Genomic DNA, 23,605 nt, shown 5'->3' on the forward strand with positions numbered 1-23,605 from the left:
TATACGACTTACAACTTCAAATATTAGTCTTTAGATTTTGAGACTATTCTAGGACGTATTAAGTAACTTGGCGTTGGGCTGGGCACTTGATTTGAAATAGTAATGAAACATTTACTAAAACTGGTCTTAAGTAGACGCAATCCGAGAGCTTAAGACTGGGCTTAATACGTTGTTAGATTAGTTTGAGTTTAGACTGGTCTTAAGTTGTTACATTGGCTAACTAAAACGAACTAAAAAATAGAACCAAAATAAGCTTAGACTCTGGCCGTAAGTTGTTGGATTGGTTATAGAACTATAACGAGCTTAGACTGGTTTGTTATACGTAGAACTGAAATAAGCTAATTTTTTTATGGAACGAGATTCAAGGTGACCGAAAACTTTAATTAGAAGATGACCTATAACGCCACTCCTACAACAAAATGGAATCCATTTTTAGCCTCTGATCTGATAGACTCTGATAAAGATTCGAACAATGGTGATTTTGTCAAATTAAGATCTGTTTTGTCTAAATATTCCCGGATGCGTAAGCGTAATGCATCTCATTCGTGCTTAAAAGGTTTATTTGTTGTCGCCGATGCTGAAACCCTCGTGTGTGGCGTGGGAGGTCATCAAATCAGAACTTACAGAATTATTTTCAACTCTTCCGAAAAACACAATCCATTCTATGAAATTCGATCTAATTTTGGTTTGGTTTTCTCGGTTTTTCAAATTCCAAGTTGATTCGATCCATTTCCACAATTCGGTTGAGAACTATCAGCTCTCACAAATTATTGCAGATTCTATGAAAATACAGACATCGCTAGAAACATGCGATCCGGTACAGCGACATCTGGCGGGCCATTTGAATCTAACGACTGATTTCTCGGAGATGCGATAAAAAGTAAAGCACTCAACGATGGTTTCCTAGCAGACGGGTGATTGCCGAGAAGAGTAGATGGGGTAATAACTCATCCCGCTAGCTGTTAGCGACGAGGTCGCCGGCTAAATGGCCTACGTGCGCGAATCGAATCACAATTCCACATCGACCCAGTTCCACTATGGCATCAATATCACGCGGGATCCACTTCCACTTATGATTGCGTGGATAAGTTTCTCTGGCCCAAGGAATCCAGTGTGATGTAGAATTCCACAGTTGCACCGGGGTTGTATCATTTGACACATTTTGTGTAGGGATTAATTTGATTGCGGACTGACTCAGAGTTCCACACCTATCGTAGGTTTATTCACTATCTCTACTGGAAAACCCCAGTCCAATTTTGATTTCGAGGACGCAGAAAATTGTCAATTGCATTCTCGAGCCTGTGGGTGGTTGTGGGGTATCTCCCCCACCCTCACGTCAATACCCATATATGCATATCTATATTTGTAAAAATACATTTTATTTCAGAGATAAACAGCGCAATTATAAACATGATCCAATCGATCAATAATCGACAGAAATCTATATAAAGATATTTTTAGAACAGGTGCGCGTGTAGATATCTGTATATATATATATATATATAGCCACGCCGTTTATTTGCAGAAATTTTGTTAAATTTCTCTCCTCCTGAGTTTCATATTTCGAGAAGAGTCGTTTCTTAGTTCCAGGGAGTCATGAAACGACGACCGGTTTCTATGCGATGTCAAAGTGTCATTCTGCGAAAGGGGCGGGGCTTAGAGCCGGCTGACTGGCTGATTGGTTATCGCGAATATTCGCTAGATATAAAAGCCGGAATCGTTCGTGAGGCTAGTGGAGAATCGAACTGTGATCGAACACTAACTTTACAAGTTAACTTACCAGCGATATTTCATCAGAGATTTTACTGTAAAGCAAAATACCGAAATCAACAATTCATCAAATTCTGCTGATTCAAACATGGCTGTTTTAGTGTGGATTTGCGTTTTGACGGCTGTACTTTGCTTTGCTGCGATCAGGACATTCTACCGAAAAAGGTAAGCAAATAGATTCGTTTATTTGAACTTTCTATCAAAGTCATGTATATGTTTCTTTTTTGTCACCTTATCGGGGTCGAAGTGCGAACATGCCGTAGAAAACACGCTCGCTATTTGGTGACAAAGTTCTCAATTGTTTTCCTCTTGTCTAAAGAATGTTTTACAACTGATAAGTTTCGTATTTAGTTAGCTCTTGTAAAACGCGTTAAACTATGAAAAGAGTTATATAAAGTCTTATCGCTCGTAGATAAGATAAAACGTGAAATTCTGGGACTCGAACCTGATTCGTTACCGCCAAACCACCAACGCATTGTATTCTCAACTTCACGTGTCGGTTTTAGCTTTGTGTGTCAAACGTTATCACATTTCGAGTGTCACACCATATTAACAAAAGTCGCCAGACTTATCATTCCTTATCGTAAATGTTTTTGTAAAATTGATACGTACGTGTGTTTAAAACTGACATCAAACACACCGGCCGTAGATAACGGCTCGAAACACTCTCCCATCAGCCTTTGAAAATCGCTTCTGTATTTTTACTATTCTTAGAAATGAAAAACTAAAACACGTGGTTTGTCTCCAGTTTAGCTAAAGTTAGACGGGTTTTAGTGTTCTACCATCGCGTCTGGTGACAACGACATCGTAAAAAATCATTGAATACTTAATTATAAAAGGCGTCTCTTTGAACTGTGTCTGAGAGAGAGAATAGTCTGTCTGGGATGCGCTGAGATCGATGTTCTATGCAACAAACTTCAAATTGGGTACCGAATATCAAGCGTTTTCTTTGTTCAACCATCAACTGTGTTTAGACCAGTCTCTCCTGGGCGACCAAGGCTGACATTTTCTCTGTTCAGTTGGTTTGTAAAAGTTTATCAATTTGCTGCTTAGCAAGGGAAGGAAAACTGCGTTTGAATAACAACGTGGGCAGTTAAAAGCAGAAAGCGATGAAGGCAACCTGGATGCCGGCCTCCGTCTCGACTCGAAATATTTCCATTTTTAAGAATAAAATTCATTTCAACTTTTTAAACTTTATCAAAGGAAAAGTGAAAAAAATAAAATGCAGAAAAAAATGTCACACATAAAAATCGATTTGATTTTGTTATAGGTGTCGCCACCACCGTCGGCGATTACTGAACTTCTGCTCGAACGAGTCGAAATATTGAATAAACGTCAATTTAAAGCCAAAAACGACACTTAAGTTGAATAGAGTGGATAAAACTTGAGAGCGGAATCTAGGTGGATCAGGCGATGATATTGTTACGTGAAGAGCCATCAAAACTATTGAGAAAACAATAAAACATCTTGTAATTGGCGGCAAAAATCGCGCTTCCAGGAGCGACGAATATTAATTACAACACAACGAAACCGTTAAACCGCCAACGCAATTAAAACTATTTCATCGTAAATCGATTCGATGGAGCAGTAGCGGCAGTAGCGGCAGCGGCGGCAGCGGCAGCAGACTGCTCCATTTTAAAACAATGACAGTTATAGAAATCGATCTATAAGTTAATCAGGTGATCTAGAAAAAAACGAGGGTTTTCTATCAGACGATGATTTAAAAATAAGGTTCACAAGTAGCACAGCAGACCACGATACTGTGACCTTGTCCTCTTTGAATTTCTTAGTTCAATATTAAATATAATCCGCTGTGAAAGATATTTCCGTCAGGCCGAGTAACTGGCTGCTGAACCCAATATGTTTTAATTCAGAATTCACATTAAAATTACTTCATTTTAAATGCTAGTGTAGGATCATAAAGCATATGGGACCAGGAAAAAATGATTCGTTGCTATGATACGCTCTCATTGTTGAGCGAAATTTGAATATATACCGCAACAATACCCCGGGTATCATAGCGACCCCAAATCAGAATGGCGAGCACTGGGTTAGGGTTAGGGTATTTGTGAGCAATGTTTTAAATGTTTAAGACAAGTTTTCTCAACTTGGTGTCGATTTCATGTATTTTAGGAGGAAAGGTGAACCGGAGATTGTTAAGGGGAGTATATTGTTTGGTAGCGCGATTGACTTCAATCAACACGCCGTTAGTTTCTTACACAAATGTAGAGATGAGTACGGTGACGTATTCACTATTCGTTTGGTAAATCAGTATCTAACGGTGATAATGGACCCGCACGCCTACGAAACCGTTTCCAAGACGAAAACTTTCGATTTCGACGCTATTCAACGTCAGGTAAACTGGAACGTGTTCAGTTTCGTTTTGAAAGACGCGCGGAAGATGATTAAAGAGACTGGTCGTACTGTACGCGGGAACTATCTCAATAAAGGCATCGCTAACTTCCAAAATAACCTGTTAAGCTGTTGCGAAAACGCGTTCACCGATGAACCCGGAAACTGGTCTGATATGGGACTGCGCACATTCGCCTCGAAGACGGCGTTCGGAGCGATATTTGACACGGTTTTCGGACGGTCCGCTGACCATCCGTTCAATTCGACCTCCGTTTACAAAAACTTCGAAACGTACCATCGATATTTCAACTTCTTGTGGCTCGGATTTCCTCGTAAACTGTTCCCAGCCGCTTGTAAAGCGCTGGAAGGTTTACTGGTCGCCCCATCATCGAACCAACTTCTCCATCGAGAGGACTGCTCCGATTATATCAAATTCGCTTGCAGACACATGCTCGAACGCGGTCAAAATGAAGCTGAAATTCTCGGACACAATCTGGTGTATTTGCACGTTAATTACAACACGTTCAGGTTGATATTCTGGGCGTTGAATAACTTGCTCGAATACCCGGATGCTCGTAAAGCCGTAGAGAACGAACTGAAACAAGCGATCGAAGATAAACTCGAAGAACCGGAAAATCAGGCCCGTTTTACCGTGAAAGAAGTCGAAAGTTTTCCAGTTCTTGGTAAGTTTTATCAATCTTGACTGAAATCGTGAAATTGAATAACTTTTCCAATTGAGAAAATATTGAACGTTTTCAAACATAACTTTTCATTTAAAAATGGTCTGAAATACAATCAATGAGTAAAAAAACGTGGAAGCCAGTTGCAACCATTTCACACTTTAAATCATTTCTTTTTCTTTTGAAAACTCATTCAATATTTTCAGTTTAAGTTTTATCGTTTCTTTTTTTCAAAATTCATAAAAGACATATATCTATAGCTATAGTTTATTTCTAATTATGAATTATTAGAAAGATATGTGGTTAAGCTTGAGTTGATTACGATCGAATTTAATTCGAATTTGATTTCCACGTATATTACAGATAGTTTTGTTCAAGAAAGTTTCCGGATGGCAAGCGGGGTTTTCATGGTGCGTTACGTGACCGAGGACACCGAATTTCAGACTCACGACGGTAAATCCTACCTCATCAGAAAAGGCGACCGAGTTGCAATTTACCCGCCAGCCATCCATAAAGATCCGAAAATATTCACCGAACCACTGGTAAGTTATTGTTCTTCAGAAATAATCTATAATTAGATTCGTGGACGCGGATCATTTTATGAAATGAAGTTTACGGCGAAAAGTCAGACAGTTGTAAATTAGTAGTAAAACGTTTATTTACGATTGTTGCGAGAATAAGACCGGAATAGCGATAAATCCCGGCTTAAATAAAGATGTTTTAGTACTGCGTGGTTTATTGTCATGACGACTAGACACGATCGATGTAACATTTTTATTGGTCTCTTGTAGGAATTTCAGTATGATCGGTTTCATCGTAACGGTCAGAAGGTGACGTTTTACAAAGACGGCGACGAGTTGAAACATCCCGTGATGCCGTTCGGTACGATCTGTCCCGGTCAGAGATATGCAACCATACAAATAAAATGGTACTTAATGACAGTGCTAAACATGTTCGATATGGAACTATATGATGGAGAGCATGCGGAATACGATTATCAGTACCACGGCCACGAGATCCTTCCGCCGTCACATGATGTGAATTGTAAGTTTCTGCGTCGAGAACAATTTACGAAATTGATCTTAGAATGAGAAAGATGTAGATAACAGCGCCTCCTGCCGGTCAGGATCGATTATAATGATGATGACGCAAAAAATTGTATATTTGCAAACGAAAAGACGGTTCCTCTCTTCAAAAGAGAGATTCATAAGATTGAGGCCAGTTGCATAGTCAAGGCGGATCAGTTTGGTTCTATAACCGATTTAACATCCTAAGACCAGCAATGTTTATTTTGAACGTGCAACACTTTGCAACTCCTCAGTCTGGTTTTTGTTGTAATCCACCGTAGAAGGTTGTGATTGGTTGGGACTCGATCTGATTCGGTCAGATACAAGATGATTTAGTTCGGGGTTCTATAATCCCGTGATAATTAATGCTATTATTATAACTATTTTTGATACTGTAAAATTGTTAAACGAAAAATGTAAATACGAATATCATATTATAAACTAACATATTATTTGTCATTTTAAATCATGTCTTAAAAATAGAAATGAAAAAATTCACTCGTTTTAAGAAGAAATAGTTTTAAAAAGTAGATTTTGAAATCAAATTCTCGGCCTTGAATTCATAAATTGCTCTTTGGAATAATTATTTCTATTAATGAATTATGAAATTAAATTGATCGTGAGCAAATTGAATATTTCAAATCGTTACTTTTCAGTTCGTGCCAAAATTATTGTTATTTTTCACGCCGGGAAAAATAACACCTGAAAATGTGTGAAAAACAAAATGTGGCGCCTGAAGAGTTGTGTACTTTTAATGAGAGCGATTTATAAATCGTAAATCGTCAATCGAATAATCGTATTTATTGTAAATCTTAAATCTAATGACTTATGAATATTTCAGTTTTTATGAATTTAAATTTTTTTGTTTGGATAGAATTTGTCATCAATTGTTGTTCTGAAAACTTGATACCTCAATGAAACGGGACAAGTTGGTTACCGTGCGTAGTGATATAGAATCTCTCATACTGAATCTCAACCGTTATATATATATATATATATATATAATATTCAAACTGTACATATTGATAAATAGATGGTGCTTTTGAGAACAACATTCCGCGTGTTGTGGTCCTGTGGTACTCACGTGCCAGCGGCTGCAGTTTCCGGTCACTGGCACGCGACCAGGTGCAAATATTTGTTGAAGAAAATGAGTTCAATGATTGTACGATTTATCAATATCTTAAATGCGTACAAATCACAATTAAGGGGATAATCCGGATCCGAATTCATGGATGGATCTCTCGCTAATTCTCCACAGTTTACAAATGTTACTAATAAAAACCAGTCTGAATTTACATTTCATACTGAAAAAAAATGCAATCGCTGAAATGTGTTGATCTTGTTGATGTTGCTAAAATATGAAATATAAAACTCATACATGTTCATTAAAACCGCTGTATGAACTAAATATGCATTTATTTAAAGTTGTTAAATAAACTTATTGTTTATAGAGGGAGCCAGTATCGCGCGACCGTTGGGTTTAAAAATAATTACTCTTACTCATTGTTGTTAACATTAGTAACTGATTTGTGTGACTGAAACTATTGTTTTAATCTTGGATTTGACGGCCAGTTGATCATAAACAAATTGTATTTTTCTTCAGTGTTATAAAAAAGGATGGAAATAATGTATAATGTTGATTGTTATCGTCCGGGGGAAAACATGTGCTGAATTGCCGAAACGTCATCATTTCACGCGTAATACGTCATTGTTATCTGCGCATGTACATGATAGAGTTTAATTGTTTAGACGTGAAAATCTTTATTCAATTGTCCACCAGAAAATGTTTTCAATGCTCAAATTGTTGTTACAGTAACTATAAAAACCAATTGGTCAGTATCCCCCCTACAGTCTGGTAGGTCAGTAGGTCTAATAATCTAGAGGAGCTAATAGTTGTATTTCAATAATCAATCGAAAATAAATTTGATAGAAATCAAATTTCAGTACAAGGTCCAGTTTCACGAAATGTGGTAAATCTCTAAATCTGGATTTGAATGAATGAAAACTTGGATAGATATTAAGAGTTACCGGTAAAATGAGCTGAGACTCCTCTGAGCCTCCTCCTGAGCTGAGACTCCTCTGAGCCTCCTCCTGAGCTGAGACTCCTCTGAGCCTCCTCCTGAGCTGAGACTCCTCTGAGCCTCCTCCTGAGCTGAGACTCCTCTGAGCCTCCTCCTGAGCTGAGACTCCTCTGAGCCTCCTCCTGAGCTGAGACTCCTCTGAGCCTCCTCCGGAGCTGAGCCTCCTCTGAGCCTCCTCCTGAGCTGAGACTCCTCTGAGCCTTCTCCTGAGCTGAGACTCCTCTGAGCCTCCTCCTGAGCTGAGACTCCTCTGAGCCTCCTCCTGAGCTGAGACTCCTCTGAGCCTCCTCCTGAGCTGAGCCTCCTCTGTATCATGTCTTACAGTTGTAAATATCGAATATGAATGATGTATATTTATTGAAGATTCATACAATCATCATCTCAACTCAATTAATCAATTAATCATGTAATGTAATTTATTAGTTTATTTAAAACAGTAAATAAGACAAAAACTTTTCGTCGCAGATGTTTCTTTTCTTGGAGTTATTGAGGAGTCTTTCGGTCGGAGCTCCTCGGGTCGCTGAGTCTTTCAGTCGGAGCTCCTCGGGTCGCAGAGTCTTTCAGTCGGAGCTCCTCGGGTCGCAGAGTCTTTCAGTCGGGGCTTCTTGGACGCGGAGTTTCCCTCCGAACAATCGACTCCCCCCGGATCAGACCTACCCAAGCAATTCCCCCCTCCCCCGGATCAGACCTACCCAAGCAATCCCCCTTCCCCCGGATCAGACCTACCCAAGCAAACCCGAAAAATCGACAATGATGTAAAGCCAGATACATTTTAAACCGTTATTCAATATTTGATCGGTTTTTGATCGATGTGGCAGGAATAAATGTGGCAGGAATGAAGATAATTGCTCGCTTATTGAGACACAAGACACATAGTGCATGAAGAATTGAGGAATGGATTTATGTGAGGGTGGTTCTAGAGTAAAATGTGTAAATTTATGCTTACGTCAACAGTGGATAGAACGGAATTATTGATACAAACTTTAAGGTGTTGATTTTGAGTGGGTGAGTTTAGGGCGATGTGGTGTCTGAGGGGGCGCCTGGGAGACATAGGGGGGAGGGGGCTGGGAGACATGGGGGGGGGGGGGGTTGCTAACGACAATCATAGTGTGTTTAACTGAAATTCATCAAAGAGTGCCGACACCACGTGACCCGGGGCGGGCGGCAGTGTGTTTATGGACTCGCGATAAACATTCCTTGTGTCACCGGGATTGAACCCGGGACAACTCGAGACAGTGCTAAGAATTAGTACTGATAAGCCGGATTCGAACCTAGGATACATCTCATCCTCGAGCACCCGAGCTACGGGGAGGGGGTGCTCAGTTCTAATTCAAATACCCAGGGGCATTGTACGTGTCAATCCATTTAGTTCACAGAAATTCCGCCAGATGGGGGATGAGATGTATAGAGACGACTGCTGAACAAATTTAATTTACGTTGCCTAATTTCAAAGGGTTTTTCAATACACAGATGTATTTCAATTATTCGCAGGGGCTATTAGTACTTTTCATTGGTCAGGACCAATGACGTCACACTGTCAGAATAACAACCCAGAGATGGTGAACAATTTCTCCGTCAAAAAGCAGAGAGATTTCACTGTTGAGGAATTCTCTGTGTTAATAATCATGACTTATCGTTTTAAGTTTATTTATCATAAGAGCTGATTGATAGCTTCAGTATAGGTTGAATGTAAATACACATTGTATATCTATTAAAAAATAAATATGAATTGATGGTTTGATTGGCTGGTTTGTTGTTGAATCTGATTGTGGGTTATTAATTACTGATTTGCTGCGACTTAGCGTTTTGAGTGTAAATGTTTCAAGGGGCTTCTCTTGTCTCATTTTTTGAGGATGTCATTGGTTTAAATTCTAAAACAGGCTCACTGCGACTCTGCTTAGAGTACTCAGACTCAGATAACTCTAAAGACTGTCTCGGACGCTTCCATTTACTTGCCTATTAAATGCAACTATCAACTTGCATTTTAAACACTGCCTCCACCATTAATGGTATAATTTATGTGTCTTTTCGCAATTGTTTCTATGTGTACTACAAGTACTATAGGTGTCGCAGGTACTAACTCCGTCCGTAGTCGAGCTGTTTCTGATTGGTCCAGATGCTGAAACAGGCGATCAGCCGGGATGTCCCAGGTTTGAACCCAGTAATTACTGACACTGATCCAGAGTGGTCCTGATGATGAATAGAGGATGAACAGGGGAGTCCCGGGTTCAACATTTTACCGTACGGTGCTGCCGCTATGCTCATCGTTAGCGGGATTTTGATACACTAACTATAGTCACCTCTGGCAATCGACATGTATACTCCATAACCCTAGGTTGCCAGAGTTGACTTACGTTAGTTTATGAAAATCCCGCTAACCATGAGCATAGCTGCAGCACCGTACGGTGAAATGTTGATATCTTAACGAAAGTAATTACTGAGATGCAGATTTAGAGTGGTCCAATGCTGAATAGAGTATGTACAGGGGTGTCCCGGGTTCGAACCCAGTAATTATTGATATTGATTCAGCGTGATTCTGATGCTGAATAGAGTATGTACGGGGGTGTCGAACCCAGTAACTACTGATATTGATTCCGAGTGGCCCTGATGCTGTATAGAGTATGTACAGGGGTTTCCCGGGTTAGAACCCAGTAACTACTGATTTCATCTATTGATTCAGAGTGGCCCTTGTGTGATCTGGTCCAGGTTCGAACTAAGCTAATAATTTCCAGACCAGAATCAGTAAGAATGGGTTTGAACCCAGAACTCCCTCGCTTATCCCATACTCAGCACCATCAGGATCACTGTTAATCAGAAGCTACAGTAGAAAGAACCTAGGACAGCCCAACACAAAATGTCTAGAATTATGAGTCTAGATTTATTGATAAATGAATCTCTTGTTTCACAGCACATAATCATCTTCACAACAGCAAACAAAATACATGCAACATTAATAATAATCAATAAACTGAGTTCAAACTGCATCATTATATTAAGAGTTTGATTAAATATGAAAATATGTTACATTCAAATAATTAAACAATTCATGAAATTTATTGTGTTTTACATTCATTGTTTTCTTTATCGTTAACACTGACTTTAATAGACTTAGAATATCGCTCGCCTTTCTTTCTGACAGGTTCTTCAGAGACAGGCTGACCTGTGACAGGTTCTTCTGAGACAGACTGACCTGTGACAGGCTCTTCCGAGACAGACTGACCTGTGACAGGCTCTTCCAAGACAGGCTGACCTGTGACAGGCTCTTCTGAGGCAGGACAGACTGTAACAGGATCACTAGTAGCAGACTCTGAGACAGCACAACCTGTAACAGGTTCCGTTACTGATTCATTTTTATCCACATCAGGAAGAGCAATTGAAACCTTTTTTGAAGAATTAATTGAAACCTTTTTTGATGAATTAATTGATTTAAGTAAATTACTTTTTGAGTTTTTTTTAGTAATGTATTTAGTAGAATCCGTATAATTGTAAGTGGTTAGAATGGACTGCGCTGGTGCTGTGTTTGAAGTCATGTTTCCAGGCGATTCCAGCTTCACAAACGACTCCACGAAATTCTCTTTATTTTCGACGGTTTTAACAGATTTTTCAGGGATAGTCTGTGAAAAAACTTGCAGAGTTTGTTTCGGCAGGAATTGATCTAAAAATATAAAATACACAGAAACTGTTTTATACTGAAGAAAGGTCCGAAATATTTCGAGTATTTTTAATAAAGCTTTTAGTTATTAATTCAATATTTATTGTGGGATTTTGCTATAGGAGGAGGAGGAGGAGGAGGAGGAGGAGGAGGAGGAGGAGGAGGAGGAGGAGGAGGAGGAGGAGGAGGAGGAGGAGGAGGAGGAGGAGGAGGAGGAGGAGGAGGAGGCAGGGACAACACGAGGACACGATTCATCTAATTCTATTTCGTACCTGGTTCATATTTCAGTTTTAATTCATCAATCTGTAGTTTCATTTTTCTGTTTGTTTTACGGATATTTTCCAGTTCAGTTTCTGTCACGTAAAGTTTATGAGCCAAACTTTGACATTTATCGCTTTCACTCAGTTGTAACATTGATTTACTGTGTAATTCCTTCTTTATATTCTCCATTTCTAAACTAAAAAATACACAATATTGGCTACAAACGCTTCAATCTTTTGACGAAAGAATAAATAAGAGAATCTCTGCACCCCTTCACCCGTCAAACACTCCAACTATGTATCTATACTTACTCTTTACTTTTCAATTTCGCTTTCATGAAATCCATGTAATAACTATCAGATTTACTATTATTGCTGAACGCCTGATGGAAATTCACCATATCATCAGTTCGACCAGTCTAAAGACAAGGAGAAAATACATATCATCAGTTCGACCAGTCTATAGACAAGGAGAAAATAAATATCATCAGTTCGACCAGTCTAAAGACAAGGAGAAAATACATATCATCAGTTCGACCAGTCTAAAGACAAGGAGAAAATACATATCATCAGTTCGACCAGTCTAAAGACAAGGAGAAAATACATATCATCAGTTCGACCAGTCTATAGACAAGGAGAGAATACATATCATCAGTTCGACCAGTTTATAGACAAGGAGAAAATACATATCATCAGTTCGACCAGTCTAAAGACAAGGAGAAAATACATATCATCAGTTCGACCAGTCTAAAGACAAGGAGAAAATACATATCATCAGTTCGACCAGTCTAAAGACAAGGAGAGAATACATATCATCAGTTCGACCAGTTTATAGACAAGGAGAAAATACATATCATCAGTTCGACCAGTCTAAAGACAAGGAGAAAATACATATCATCAGTTCGACCAGTCTAAAGACAAGGAGAAAATACATATCATCAGTTCGACCAGTCTAAAGACAAGGAGAAAATACATATCATCAGTTCGACCAGTCTAAAGACAAGGAAAAAATACATATCATCAGTTCGACCAGTCTAAAGACAAGGAGAAAATACATATCATCAGTTCGACCAGTCTATAGACAAGGAGAAAATACATATCATCAGTTCGACCAGTCTAAAGACAAGGAGAGAATACATATCATCAGTTCGACCAGTCTAAAGACAAGGAGAAAATACATATCATCAGTTCGACCAGTCTATAGACAAGGAGAAAATACATATCATCAGTTCGACCAGTCTAAAGACAAGGAGAGAATACATATCATCAGTTCGACCAGTCTAAAGACAAGGAGAAAATACATATCATCAGTTCGACCAGTCTAAAGACAAGGAGAAAATACATATCATCAGTTCGACCAGTCTATAGACAAGGAGAAAATACATATCATCAGTTCGACCAGTCTAAAGACAAGGAGAAAATACATATCATCAGTTCGACCAGTCTAAAGACAAGGAGAAAATACATATCATCAGTTCGACCAGTCTATAGACAAGGAGAAAATACATATCATCAGTTCGACCAGTTTATAGACAAGGAGAAAATACATATCATCAGTTCGACCAGTCTAAAGACAAGGAGAAAATACATATCATCAGTTCGACCAGTTTATAGACAAGGAGAAAATACATATCATCAGTTCGACCAGTCTATAGACAAGGAGAAAATACATATCATCAGTTCGACCAGTCTATAGACAAGGAGAAAATACATATCATCAGTTCGACCAGTCTATAGACAAGGAGAAAATACATATCATCAGTTCGACCAGTCTATAGACAAGGAGAAAATACATATCATCAGTTCGACCAGTCTAAAGACAAGGAGAAAATACATATCATCAGTTCGACCAGTCTAAAGACAAGGAGAAAATACATATCATCAGTTCGACCAGTCTATAGACAAGGAGAGAATACATATCATCAGTTCGACCAGTCTATAGACAAGGAGAAAATACATATCATCAGTTCGACCAGTCTATAGACAAGGAGAAAATACATATCATCAGTTCGACCAGTCTATAGACAAGGAGAAAATACATATCATCAGTTCGACCAGTCTAAAGACAAGGAGAAAATACATATCATCAGTTCGACCAGTCTAAAGACAAGGAGAAAATACATATCATCAGTTCGACCAGTCTAAAGACAAGGAGAAAATACATATCATCAGTTCGACCAGTCTATAGACAAGGAGAGAATACATATCATCAGTTCGACCAGTCTATAGACAAGGAGAAAATACATATCATCAGTTCGACCAGTCTATAGACAAGGAGAAAATACATATCATCAGTTCGACCAGTCTAAAGACAAGGAGAAAATACATATCATCAGTTCGACCAGTCTAAAGACAAGGAGAAAATACATATCATCAGTTCGACCAGTCTAAAGACAAGGAGAAAATACATATCATCAGTTCGACCAGTCTATAGACAAGGAGAAAATACATATCATCAGTTCGACCAGTTTATAGACAAGGAGAAAATACATATCATCAGTTCGACCAGTCTAAAGACAAGGAGAAAATACATATCATCAGTTCGACCAGTTTATAGACAAGGAGAAAATACATATCATCAGTTCGACCAGTCTATAGACAAGGAGAAAATACATATCATCAGTTCGACCAGTCTATAGACAAGGAGAAAATACATATCATCAGTTCGACCAGTCTATAGACAAGGAGAAAATACATATCATCAGTTCGACCAGTCTATAGACAAGGAGAAAATACATATCATCAGTTCGACCAGTCTAAAGACAAGGAGAAAATACATATCATCAGTTCGACCAGTCTAAAGACAAGGAGAAAATACATATCATCAGTTCGACCAGTCTAAAGACAAGGAGAAAATACATATCATCAGTTCGACCAGTCTATAGACAAGGAGAGAATACATATCATCAGTTCGACCAGTCTAAAGACAAGGAGAAAATACATATCATCAGTTCGACCAGTCTATAGACAAGGAGAGAATACATATCATCAGTTCGACCAGTTTATAGACAAGGAGAAAATACATATCATCAGTTCGACCAGTCTATAGACAAGGAGAGAATACATATCATCAGTTCGACCAGTCTATAGACAAGGAGAAAATACATATCATCAGTTCGACCAGTCTAAAGACAAGGAGAGAATACATATCATCAGTTCGACCAGTCTAAAGACAAGGAGAAAATACATATCATCAGTTCGACCAGTCTAAAGACAAGGAGAAAATACATATCATCAGTTCGACTAGTCTATAGACAAGGAGAAAATACATATCATCAGTTCGACCAGTCTAAAGACAAGGAGAAAATACATATCATCAGTTCGACCAGTCTATAGACAAGGAGAAAATACATATCATCAGTTCGACCAGTCTATAGACAAGGAGAAAATACATATCATCAGTTCGACCAGTCTAAAGACAAGGAGAAAATACATATCATCAGTTCGACCAGTCTAAAGACAAGGAGAAAATACATATCATCAGTTCGACCAGTCTATAGACAAGGAGAAAATACATATCATCAGTTCGATCAGTCTATAGACAAGGAGAAAATACATTTCATCTATCAAAAACGGAGCAATTCAACAAATCTAATCCATAGAAACAAAGAAACTGGTTTTACAAATGTTCTATAAGTTGTGCAGTGGATTCCTTTCATTCCTCTTAACAAGTCAACTCAGAAAAACTGTTGTTGAAATCAGTGCTCAATTATTGAGTCACATATCCATTCAAATTTAATATTTTTAACCGGTTTAATATTCGTTATTTGAGGGTAGCTGCCCTCTCCTTCAGGCTTCACTCGTCAACCTCATCCGGCAACATTTCGCATCTATTTCATTACAGCCAGTTTCTGTTGAGCTCAGAGGAAAACACTAAAATACTTAACACAACATCAGATCGTTTATTGTCAATTACAGTTTATAGTCATTAAAAAAAAACAAAATTGAATTATGATTATGTTTTCATTGTCAATAAATGTTCAATTTAAAAGAATACTCGGAAAACAACTAGTGTTAAATGTAGCTTTATCATATAGTTATTCCATATAGTAATTCAGGAATATTAACTAATGTTAAAACATAATAATGAGGTAAAATATAGAACGATTAGATCGATTCAGTAATATGATGTGAACTAGGAGTCAGAGAATATATCACTGCAGCTCAACGTTTTATTTCAAACTGTTTTAAAGTGAATTTTTATCGAACCCGGACTCGGGAGTGTTTCATCGAAGAAATTATCATTTTCTGTGTTTAGCGATGATGTTGAATATTTGCGGGTAGTCGGTGAGACCGTGTATCGGAGTCATGTCGTATTCAACATCGGGAACCGGTAAAATCTCAAACTTCTGAAGAATCGATGCTAAAAATACGAACAATTCAAACTTCGCTAGATTTTCACCGGGGCATTTCCTGATCCCGGCGCCGAACGGTAGAATTAAATTACACTTTTTACGATCTATTCGTCCGTCCGGGTTGAGAAATCTTTCAGGGCGGAAAACGTGCGGATCTTTCCAAACTGATTCATCTTGAGCGAGAGAATAGAGGTTGAGTAAGACGACCGTTCCTTTGGGAACGTCAAATCCACCGATTTTAGAATCTCTAACAGCGGCGTGAGGAAGAGCTAGCGTCACCGGGGTTCGAATACGCATCACTTCTGTAATCGTCGCTTCTAGAAACGGTAATTTTGATTTATCAGAGACCTGAGCTTGAGAATCACCGAGAATATCGGATATCTCGTCGTAGATCTTCTGCTGTATGTCCGGGTGTTTAACCATATAGAGAAGTGTCCAGAGACTTACTGTGGCAGTCGTCTCAAAACCAGCCGTCAAAAACTCATAACACGTATAACCGAGTCTGGTTTTATCTACACCGCTTAACCCCGGCTTATCGTAATCCAACGCTAGGTAACTGTCTAAAATATCTCGAATATGATTGGCCGAGAATGTCTCTTCGTGATTGGCCAGAATTTCATCGCTGATTTCGTTCGATAATGACATTACTTCGCGGATGGCGCTCGTTTTCCACGGCATGAAATATCGTAACCACGGCAACACGTCGACGGGATTGCCCGCACTGGCGAACTGGATGAATTCATTTGATCCGTCCATGATCCGTTTGAAGACTTTGTCGTCGTTCACGTCGTTCCCGCGACCGTAACACAGCTGATAGAGCACGCTACCAGCGGTCGTGAATATCTGCATCTTCGGACTGAACGGCTGTCCGTCGTGCCGTGAAATAGCGTTAACCAATCTCTCGGCTTCATCCGTTAATAAATCGTGGTTTTCATTGACGAAACGATGAAGAGATTTAACGGCGACGTTCTTCATCAGACGCCACGTGTCGTCGTAGCGACCAGTTGACAATCCCTCATCGCGCAGCGTGAATAAATAAAACCCCGGTCGTCCGGCGAAATCATCGACCCTCGCGTTAGTTACCTCACGAATTAATTCATCACCGTTGACGACGATTGTTGGGAAACTGCCCAGACGGATGCGGAAAACGTCTCCGTATTTCGCGCGCATTTTCATGAATGTGAGATGCGCGTTTTTCCCAAGCGCGGGTAGGTGCCCGATAATCGGTAAGCCCCACGGGCCGGGTGGGAGATACCAACGGAAATATTCATTATAAATCAACCAGAGAATGTACGAACCAGAGAATAACAGGAATACATTTATAAACTGTAAATAATCGCAATCAGAGAATAACGACGACATTACAGCACCAGACACACACAATGTGTAGTGTCACCTATCAAACTATCTGCTCTTTGACTGGTGACCTAGTTTTATAAATCCGAGGTTGTTTAATGTTGTTATTCTTAGAAATCATGAACGACCCCAGTAGACATTAGTAAATACGATTGATTGCTCGGAATGCACGGGTTAAACAGGGTTCGTAAACTGGAATCCTGTTTCACTCCCAAAACTTATTTAAAATAAAAACTGACTTAATGACAAAATTAAACTGATTTAAGAGTTTTAAGAGTTACCACTGAGTTAAAGTTAGTTCATTTTCAATGTTTTAACCCAGGGACAAATCTTAACTCAGAACTGTGGAACTGGACCCTGGAGAGTGAGTATAGCAAACAATCAAGGGTTAAAAAACAACAATTAAAATGTTGCTCGATTTCTCCTGATTTGGTTGATTTTGAAAGTTTTACCAACCGTTTGTTTTTCGATGTGTTGCAATTTATTTGTAAGTTGTTCGACCTCTTCTCGAGAACGACTCAGTTGTTTTTCTAACCAATGTAAATGTGTCCGATCTACTTTAGATTCAGCCATATCCAACATTCCAAACATTTGTAACTAAAATAAAACATTCATATCATTAAGCGGCAGCAGCAGCGGCGGCGGCAGCAGCAGCAGCAGCAGCAGGGTTGTACGGTTAAAACTACCGGTAGATAAACTATAGATTTTTCCAAGAGTTCACTGGAAAATTTCCAATATGCTACTGACCTTTAACTGATGCATTTGTTGCTGACTCATTTTTAATTGTTGCGTGACGCTTTCATTTTCAACGCGCAAATTGATAAATTCTTTTTCCACATTTAAACGTCGGTCTTCAACCTATCAGAGATTAGAGAAATATCGAGGAAATTTAGACAAAAATATTATCAACTTCCTATAATGTCTTCATAACTAAAGATAGAATACTGGCTGTGGTTACTGAACAGTTGGTTCAAATGATTTGGTGGATAAATGTTATAGTAACAAGTGGAATTACACCGGTTCAACAGAGAAAGTTCAACCAACTTCTGACTAAATTCAGCGCTGTTAAAGTTTATAAGTTAACACGTCACAAACAACTGGTCTCCAGTTTCCAGTATCAGCAGGCAAATGACGAGTTATTCAGAGATTTCTATTATCCATTTCAACGCCCAAAACTAAAAACTACCTCAGAAAATAATGAATTTCCTTTCTTTTTCAGATCGGTTTGTTCCATTTGAGCAGCATCTAACTGTATTTGTAAATCAATCATTTCTTCCTGAGTTTTCTAGAAAATTATATCAAATAAACACAATATAAAACTGATTGATGATCACATAGATGATTGAAGTACTCAGTTGTGTTGCGTTAAGTACAAACCTCTATAGTATTCTGATATGAAACTATGGTACAATCCTTCTCTTCTATCGTTCCTTTTAATCTCTCAACTTTCTCTTCTAGATGTTGTTTATTCATTGATAACTGTTGATTTCTGTTGTTTATTTGTTGTATTTCATGTTCTAAATCGGCCTGAAATACAATGAAACATCCTCAACCCAAACATCCTCAACCCGAACATCCTCAACCCAAACATCCTCAACCCAAACATCCTCCGCCCAAACATCCTCCACCCAAACATCCTCAACCCAAACATCCTCCACCCAAACATCCTCAACCCAAACATCCTCAACCCAAACATCCTCAACCCACTCGGCGTCAATCACAGGATTATCAATACGTTATATGATGAACCTTGAATTGCCAGAGATTTATTTAAACCTATTCAGTTACTGATCTAGTATTTGTGATGTTACTGGAAGAGGTCGATATTTTACCTTTATCTGATAAGCCGTTGATAGATCTGAATGTAGTTTTACCATTTCTTCGCTGAATGTTTCATTTGAAATATTTTCCTGCTGTTGATTTTTCTCTTGTAAACTTTTAAACGATAAATTCACTTGTTCTAATTCAGTTTTCAGCTGTTTTTCAATCAACGTCAGACGTTCAACTTCGGCTCGACTGTTCTCAAACTGAAATACATTACAATCAATGAGAATCCTCACTCGCCGCAGTACGACACTAAGCGACCCCTGGTGGTGGATTCCACAGTAAACGGTAAGTACCTTGTTTCTAATTTCAGTCAGTTTTCCTGATAATTCTATCTGCAATAACTCCTCTGATTTTTCCTTTTGTTTCGTTAATGATGATTTCAAATTCTCGATTTCCTCCAAATAATTCACTTCCATCGCAAATTTAGCTTCCAATTTCTTGTTTAGAGAAAATTTCTCCTGTTCCAATTCCTGTTAGAAACGACAGATTTGTTTAATACATTGTGACGACACGTTACTAAACAAACAAGGGCTTCACTACACTTAGTGATGTGAATTAGAAATATGTAGTAGTTCAGCTGGATCCAGTTCCACAGTTGTGTGTTAGAGTTAACTCTGAGTTAAAGGTAGTTCATTTTCAATGAGTTAACTCTTAGTTAAATCTGACTAAACTCAGAACTGTGGAACTGGATCCTGATAATTTAATAATAATTTAACTGTAGTATTTAATACCTCAATTTGTTTAATGTTTGTTAATCTCATTTCTTCGAGTTGATTCTGTAATGTTCCATTTGCTTCTAATAAAGTTTTCCCGATCTGCGCAACTTTTATCACTTCATCCGACTTCTCTTCAAGTTCCGCTTCCAAAAGTTTTATCTTCTCGGTGTCCTCCATCTCTGCTTACCACCGCTGCTGCTGTCCGTCTGTGCTGGATGGGAGAAGGCCGGGTCCAGTTTTATCAATCAGCCACTTTCTATCTGAAAAACAGCACCTGTGATCTTTTATAGAGGCGTTTCTCATTATGGTAGAGCTGTGCAGTGAGGGGTGAGAGCTGTGCGGTGTGAGGGGTGAGAGGGGTCGGTGTGAAGTTTAGGGGACGAAAACTCACCAAATTCGGACCGAAATTCTTTTTAAAATAAGCGCTACATCGCAACGACCTTGGTATAAAACCCTAACCCTAATCTGCGAATTTGGTCGAATAAGTCCATAACCGCGATTTACTGAAGAGTCTATTTGGTTGGCCGACTACGAAATCTAGGGTTAGGGTTAGAAGTGAAGTCACGTGTTTAGGCTAGGATTAGAGTTAGGGTTAAGAACTATACCAACGAAATGAGCCCTGACAAAACTGCAAGACGAAACGTCGGATGTATTTATTGAAAGAAAATATCTTCAAGATGATTGCACAGAACCTAATTTTCACTTAAATAGAATATATTTTCTCAGATTCTAATGGCAGATAATCTATTGATTTAAAAGTTATAGAGTTTATAGCGGGTATTGTTTCAGGTGTATGAGTTCTGTATATACGGTTTCAATATGGCTGAATTATTACTGGATACTGAAATCAGATTATGGGTGTTTTTACCGATTGTACTCATCACATTCCTCGTAGGAATCATCAGACATTACGTCACTATTTTACTATCATCAGAGAAAAAAGTAGAAATGCAACAAATCACAGATAGGTAAGATATTCAGTTTACAACCCCGTCCCTCTGCTGTACCGGCGGCCGCCTTCCACCACCCAGTTCAATCCTCAAACTCAGCCCTCGTCATCGTCATGATCTACTCAAAACGCAGTAGCAATTTTAGATGGTCTCTTTATCTCTCCCCCTAGTAGCCCCACCTACACTCTAACCCCCATAATATCCTCCTAATTATTAGCCCCACACACTCTAACCTCATACCACCAACTAATTAATAAGTTCATTCATTCATCAGTTCAATGTCCGATATATTTTAATGATATTTTGTTTCTATTTCAGTCAAGCTTTGATTAAAAGTCGAATGCTACGAGAAAATGGCAAATATATTCCTAGACAGGTCAGTGAGTCCTCAGGAGTACTCCCTCCCCACCAGTGAGTCCTCAGGAGTACTCCCTCCCCACCAGTGAGTCCTCGGGAGTACTCCCTCCCCGTTAGTGAGTACTCGGGAGTACTCCCTCCCCACCAGTGAGTCCTCGGGAGTGCTCCCTCCCCACCAGTGAGTCCTCGGGAGTACTCCCTCCCCACCAGTGAGTCCTCGGGAGTGCTCCCTCCCCACCAGTGAGTCCTTGGGAGTACTCCCTCCCCACCAGTGAGTCCTCGGGAGTACTCCCTCCCGTTAGTGAGTACTCAGGAGTACTCCCTCCCCGTTAGTTTCACCCTGAGCCTTGAGGAGTCCTGACCTCCTTTCTCAGTCCTCATCGAGAATACATCCTCCTCATCAGTGTCCATACTGATTATTGTTTCTATTTTAGGCGTATAACATGAGAAAACGATTTTTTAATGATGAAGAAACTGGATTCTTTAAAACTCAAAAACGTGATTCACAAGTGAAGAACCCGATGACAGGTAAATATTTAGACTGTTGTCAGATGCTGCTTTATCTGAACTGTATTGATTTATCACTTAATTCTCATCTTCAGATCCGTCAATGATGACTGATATGTTAAAAGGAAATCTGACGAACGTTTTACCAATGTTGGTTATTGGAGGTTGGATCAATTGGGCTTTTTCTGGATTTCTTACGAGTATGTTTAGTAACCTTCTTTTAGTGTTCCTTCGTTTATTTTCTCTTGATTAAGGTGTGATTGTTGTATATTTTCGTAGCTAAAGTTCCGTTTCCGCTAACTCTACGTTTTAAACCGATGTTACAACGTGGAGTTGAACTGGCCTCGTTGGACGCCTCTTGGTAAATATAAAAACACTCGTAATAATTCATTCCCTTCAATAAAAACGTTATTTTGAATGTTTTGATTGCGGTTTGTGTTTTTAGGGTTAGTTCTGCTTCGTGGTATTTCCTGAATGTATTTGGGTTACGCAGTATGTACAATCTAATACTAGGACAAGATAATGGTTTGTATTCTCTCAATAACTTAAATCATCAGTTCAAGTCTATCGTATTCATTTACTGAAATCATTTCTATTTTTGAGGGAGTCGCAAGTTTTAAGTCATGCCAGTTCGACTGTTAATCATTTACTGGGTTTTAGGTTTTCATGTTTATAATGAAACGAATGATTTTATTTGCAGCCGCTGATCAAACTAAAGTCATGCAAGATCAAATGTCTGGAGCTGCTATGGCGATGCCTCCCGATCCACAGAAAGCATTTAAGGTAAAAATAATCAGAAGTTTCTGCGAAAAGTTTCCGCAAATAACCTCCCCCCTCTCCCCTCTCTCTCTCCCACTCCTCTGCTCCCCCTCTCTCCCATCTCCCCCTCTCCCCCTCTCCATCCATACGGTACATTGGGAGACTACTCCAGTTTCAGTGACATCTTCGATGAGTTTGACTTATAAATTTGAACTGTGTTTTTTACAGGCTGAATGGGAAGCACTTGAAATCTATGATCATCAATGGGAATTAGAAGGAATTGAGGAAGAATTGACTGGAGGAGTTTTACAACCAGATACTATTTATATTCGAAATAAATTTGATTAAAATTCACATTTCACAAGTTACTTTAAAATCACCTGAAATTGTGTGTTTAACTTAAAATCGTAAATGAATTGTGTTCTCTACTGAGAGAGGGGGAAAATACTGTCACTATTACAGTTAAACCATTTCAGTTTTTATTGTTTGGTTTAATTATAACAGTAAATGAAGTCATGGGTTCCTCGAGTCAGGGTTCCTCGAGTCGGGGTTCCTCGAGTCTGTGTTCCTCGTGTCAGGGTCCCTCTAGTGGAAGGTAACGGTATCAATGATTTCCTCACGTTTTGCTATTTATTTATGTCGATTTGTATGTAATGAAATAAACAAGTGCATTGTCTAAATTCTGTGTGTCAATTAGAATGAGGTCTCTTGGAGCCGGTATCTGTCAATTAGAGTGAGGTCTGTTGGAGCCGGTATCTGTCAATTAGAACGAGATCTGTTGGAGCCGGTATCTGTTAATTAGAATGAGGTCTCTTGGAGCCGGTATCTGTCAATTAGAATGAGGTCTCTTGGAGCCGGTATCTGTCAATTAGAACGAGATCTGTTGGAGCCGGTATCTGTTAATTATTAGAATGAG

At 39.0% G+C, this 23,605-nt stretch overlaps 4 protein-coding genes across 5 annotated transcripts; 2 read left to right on the forward strand and 2 right to left on the reverse strand.

The window, feature by feature from the left end:
* Positions 1-1,810: 1,810 nt before the first annotated feature.
* LOC141909944 (cytochrome P450 7A1-like) lies at positions 1,811-6,842 on the forward strand. The gene is made up of 4 exons (XM_074800629.1): positions 1,811-1,935; positions 3,904-4,805; positions 5,166-5,344; positions 5,594-6,842. The coding sequence occupies exons 1-4, from the start codon at positions 1,859-1,861 to the stop codon at positions 5,891-5,893; spliced, it is 1,458 nt and encodes a 485-aa protein (XP_074656730.1). The 5' UTR covers positions 1,811-1,858; the 3' UTR covers positions 5,894-6,842.
* A 3,984-nt stretch (positions 6,843-10,826) lies between these two features.
* On the reverse strand, positions 10,827-20,603 carry LOC141909747 (protein Spindly-A-like). 2 transcript variants are annotated; one of them, XM_074800344.1, is made up of 11 exons: positions 20,508-20,603; positions 20,132-20,376; positions 19,694-19,870; positions 19,406-19,600; positions 18,951-19,100; positions 18,760-18,858; positions 18,321-18,431; positions 18,030-18,170; positions 12,175-12,281; positions 11,875-12,059; positions 10,827-11,605 (listed from the first exon to the last, which is right to left on the reverse strand). In XM_074800344.1, exons 2-11 carry the CDS (start codon positions 20,291-20,293, stop codon positions 11,004-11,006), a joined length of 1,929 nt encoding a protein of 642 aa, XP_074656445.1. In that variant the 5' UTR covers positions 20,294-20,376; positions 20,508-20,603; the 3' UTR covers positions 10,827-11,003. The 2 variants fall into 2 exon arrangements, with proteins under 2 accessions (XP_074656445.1, XP_074656447.1); XM_074800346.1 differs by lacking the exon at positions 10,827-11,605 and having other exon boundaries at positions 11,881-12,054.
* LOC141909945 (cytochrome P450 1A1-like) lies at positions 15,829-17,668 on the reverse strand. The gene has a single exon (XM_074800630.1). It carries the CDS (start codon positions 17,577-17,579, stop codon positions 16,104-16,106), a length of 1,476 nt encoding a protein of 491 aa, XP_074656731.1. The 5' UTR covers positions 17,580-17,668; the 3' UTR covers positions 15,829-16,103.
* A 300-nt stretch (positions 20,604-20,903) lies between the features above and the next one.
* On the forward strand, positions 20,904-23,382 carry LOC141909755 (ER membrane protein complex subunit 3-like). Its single transcript, XM_074800357.1, has 8 exons — positions 20,904-21,084; positions 21,385-21,442; positions 21,858-21,951; positions 22,026-22,130; positions 22,210-22,291; positions 22,376-22,455; positions 22,631-22,713; positions 22,918-23,382. The coding sequence occupies exons 1-8, from the start codon at positions 20,936-20,938 to the stop codon at positions 23,035-23,037; spliced, it is 771 nt and encodes a 256-aa protein (XP_074656458.1). The 5' UTR covers positions 20,904-20,935; the 3' UTR covers positions 23,038-23,382.
* The last annotated feature ends 223 nt before the right edge of the window (positions 23,383-23,605 follow it).

This window comes from Tubulanus polymorphus, chromosome 8 (assembly GCF_964204645.1).
Source record: "Tubulanus polymorphus chromosome 8, tnTubPoly1.2, whole genome shotgun sequence".
Taxonomy (NCBI): Eukaryota; Metazoa; Nemertea; class Palaeonemertea; order Tubulaniformes; family Tubulanidae; genus Tubulanus; species Tubulanus polymorphus.

Excerpts from the sequence above, each read along its gene's own strand:
- LOC141909945 (XM_074800630.1), bottom strand. The coding sequence starts at position 17,579 with ATGTCGTCGTTATTCTCTGATTGCGATTATTTACAGTTTATAAATGTA.
- LOC141909944 (XM_074800629.1), top strand. The coding sequence starts at position 1,859 with ATGGCTGTTTTAGTGTGGATTTGCGTTTTGACGGCTGTACTTTGCTTT. Across the intron at positions 1,936-3,903 it reads AGGACATTCTACCGAAAAAG|GAGGAAAGGTGAACCGGAGA; the intron begins GTAAGCAAATAG and ends CATGTATTTTAG. Across the intron at positions 4,806-5,165 it reads CGAAAGTTTTCCAGTTCTTG|ATAGTTTTGTTCAAGAAAGT; the intron begins GTAAGTTTTATC and ends CGTATATTACAG.
- LOC141909747 (XM_074800344.1), bottom strand. The coding sequence starts at position 20,293 with ATGGAGGACACCGAGAAGATAAAACTTTTGGAAGCGGAACTTGAAGAG. Across the intron at positions 18,432-18,759 it reads GAAATTCATTATTTTCTGAG|GTTGAAGACCGACGTTTAAA; the intron begins GTAGTTTTTAGT and ends AATCTCTGATAG. Across the intron at positions 11,606-11,874 it reads AAAACTGAAATATGAACCAG|ATCAATTCCTGCCGAAACAA; the intron begins GTACGAAATAGA and ends TTATATTTTTAG.
- LOC141909755 (XM_074800357.1), top strand. The coding sequence starts at position 20,936 with ATGGCTGAATTATTACTGGATACTGAAATCAGATTATGGGTGTTTTTA. Across the intron at positions 22,456-22,630 it reads AATACTAGGACAAGATAATG|CCGCTGATCAAACTAAAGTC; the intron begins GTTTGTATTCTC and ends TTTTATTTGCAG. Across the intron at positions 22,714-22,917 it reads ATCCACAGAAAGCATTTAAG|GCTGAATGGGAAGCACTTGA; the intron begins GTAAAAATAATC and ends TGTTTTTTACAG.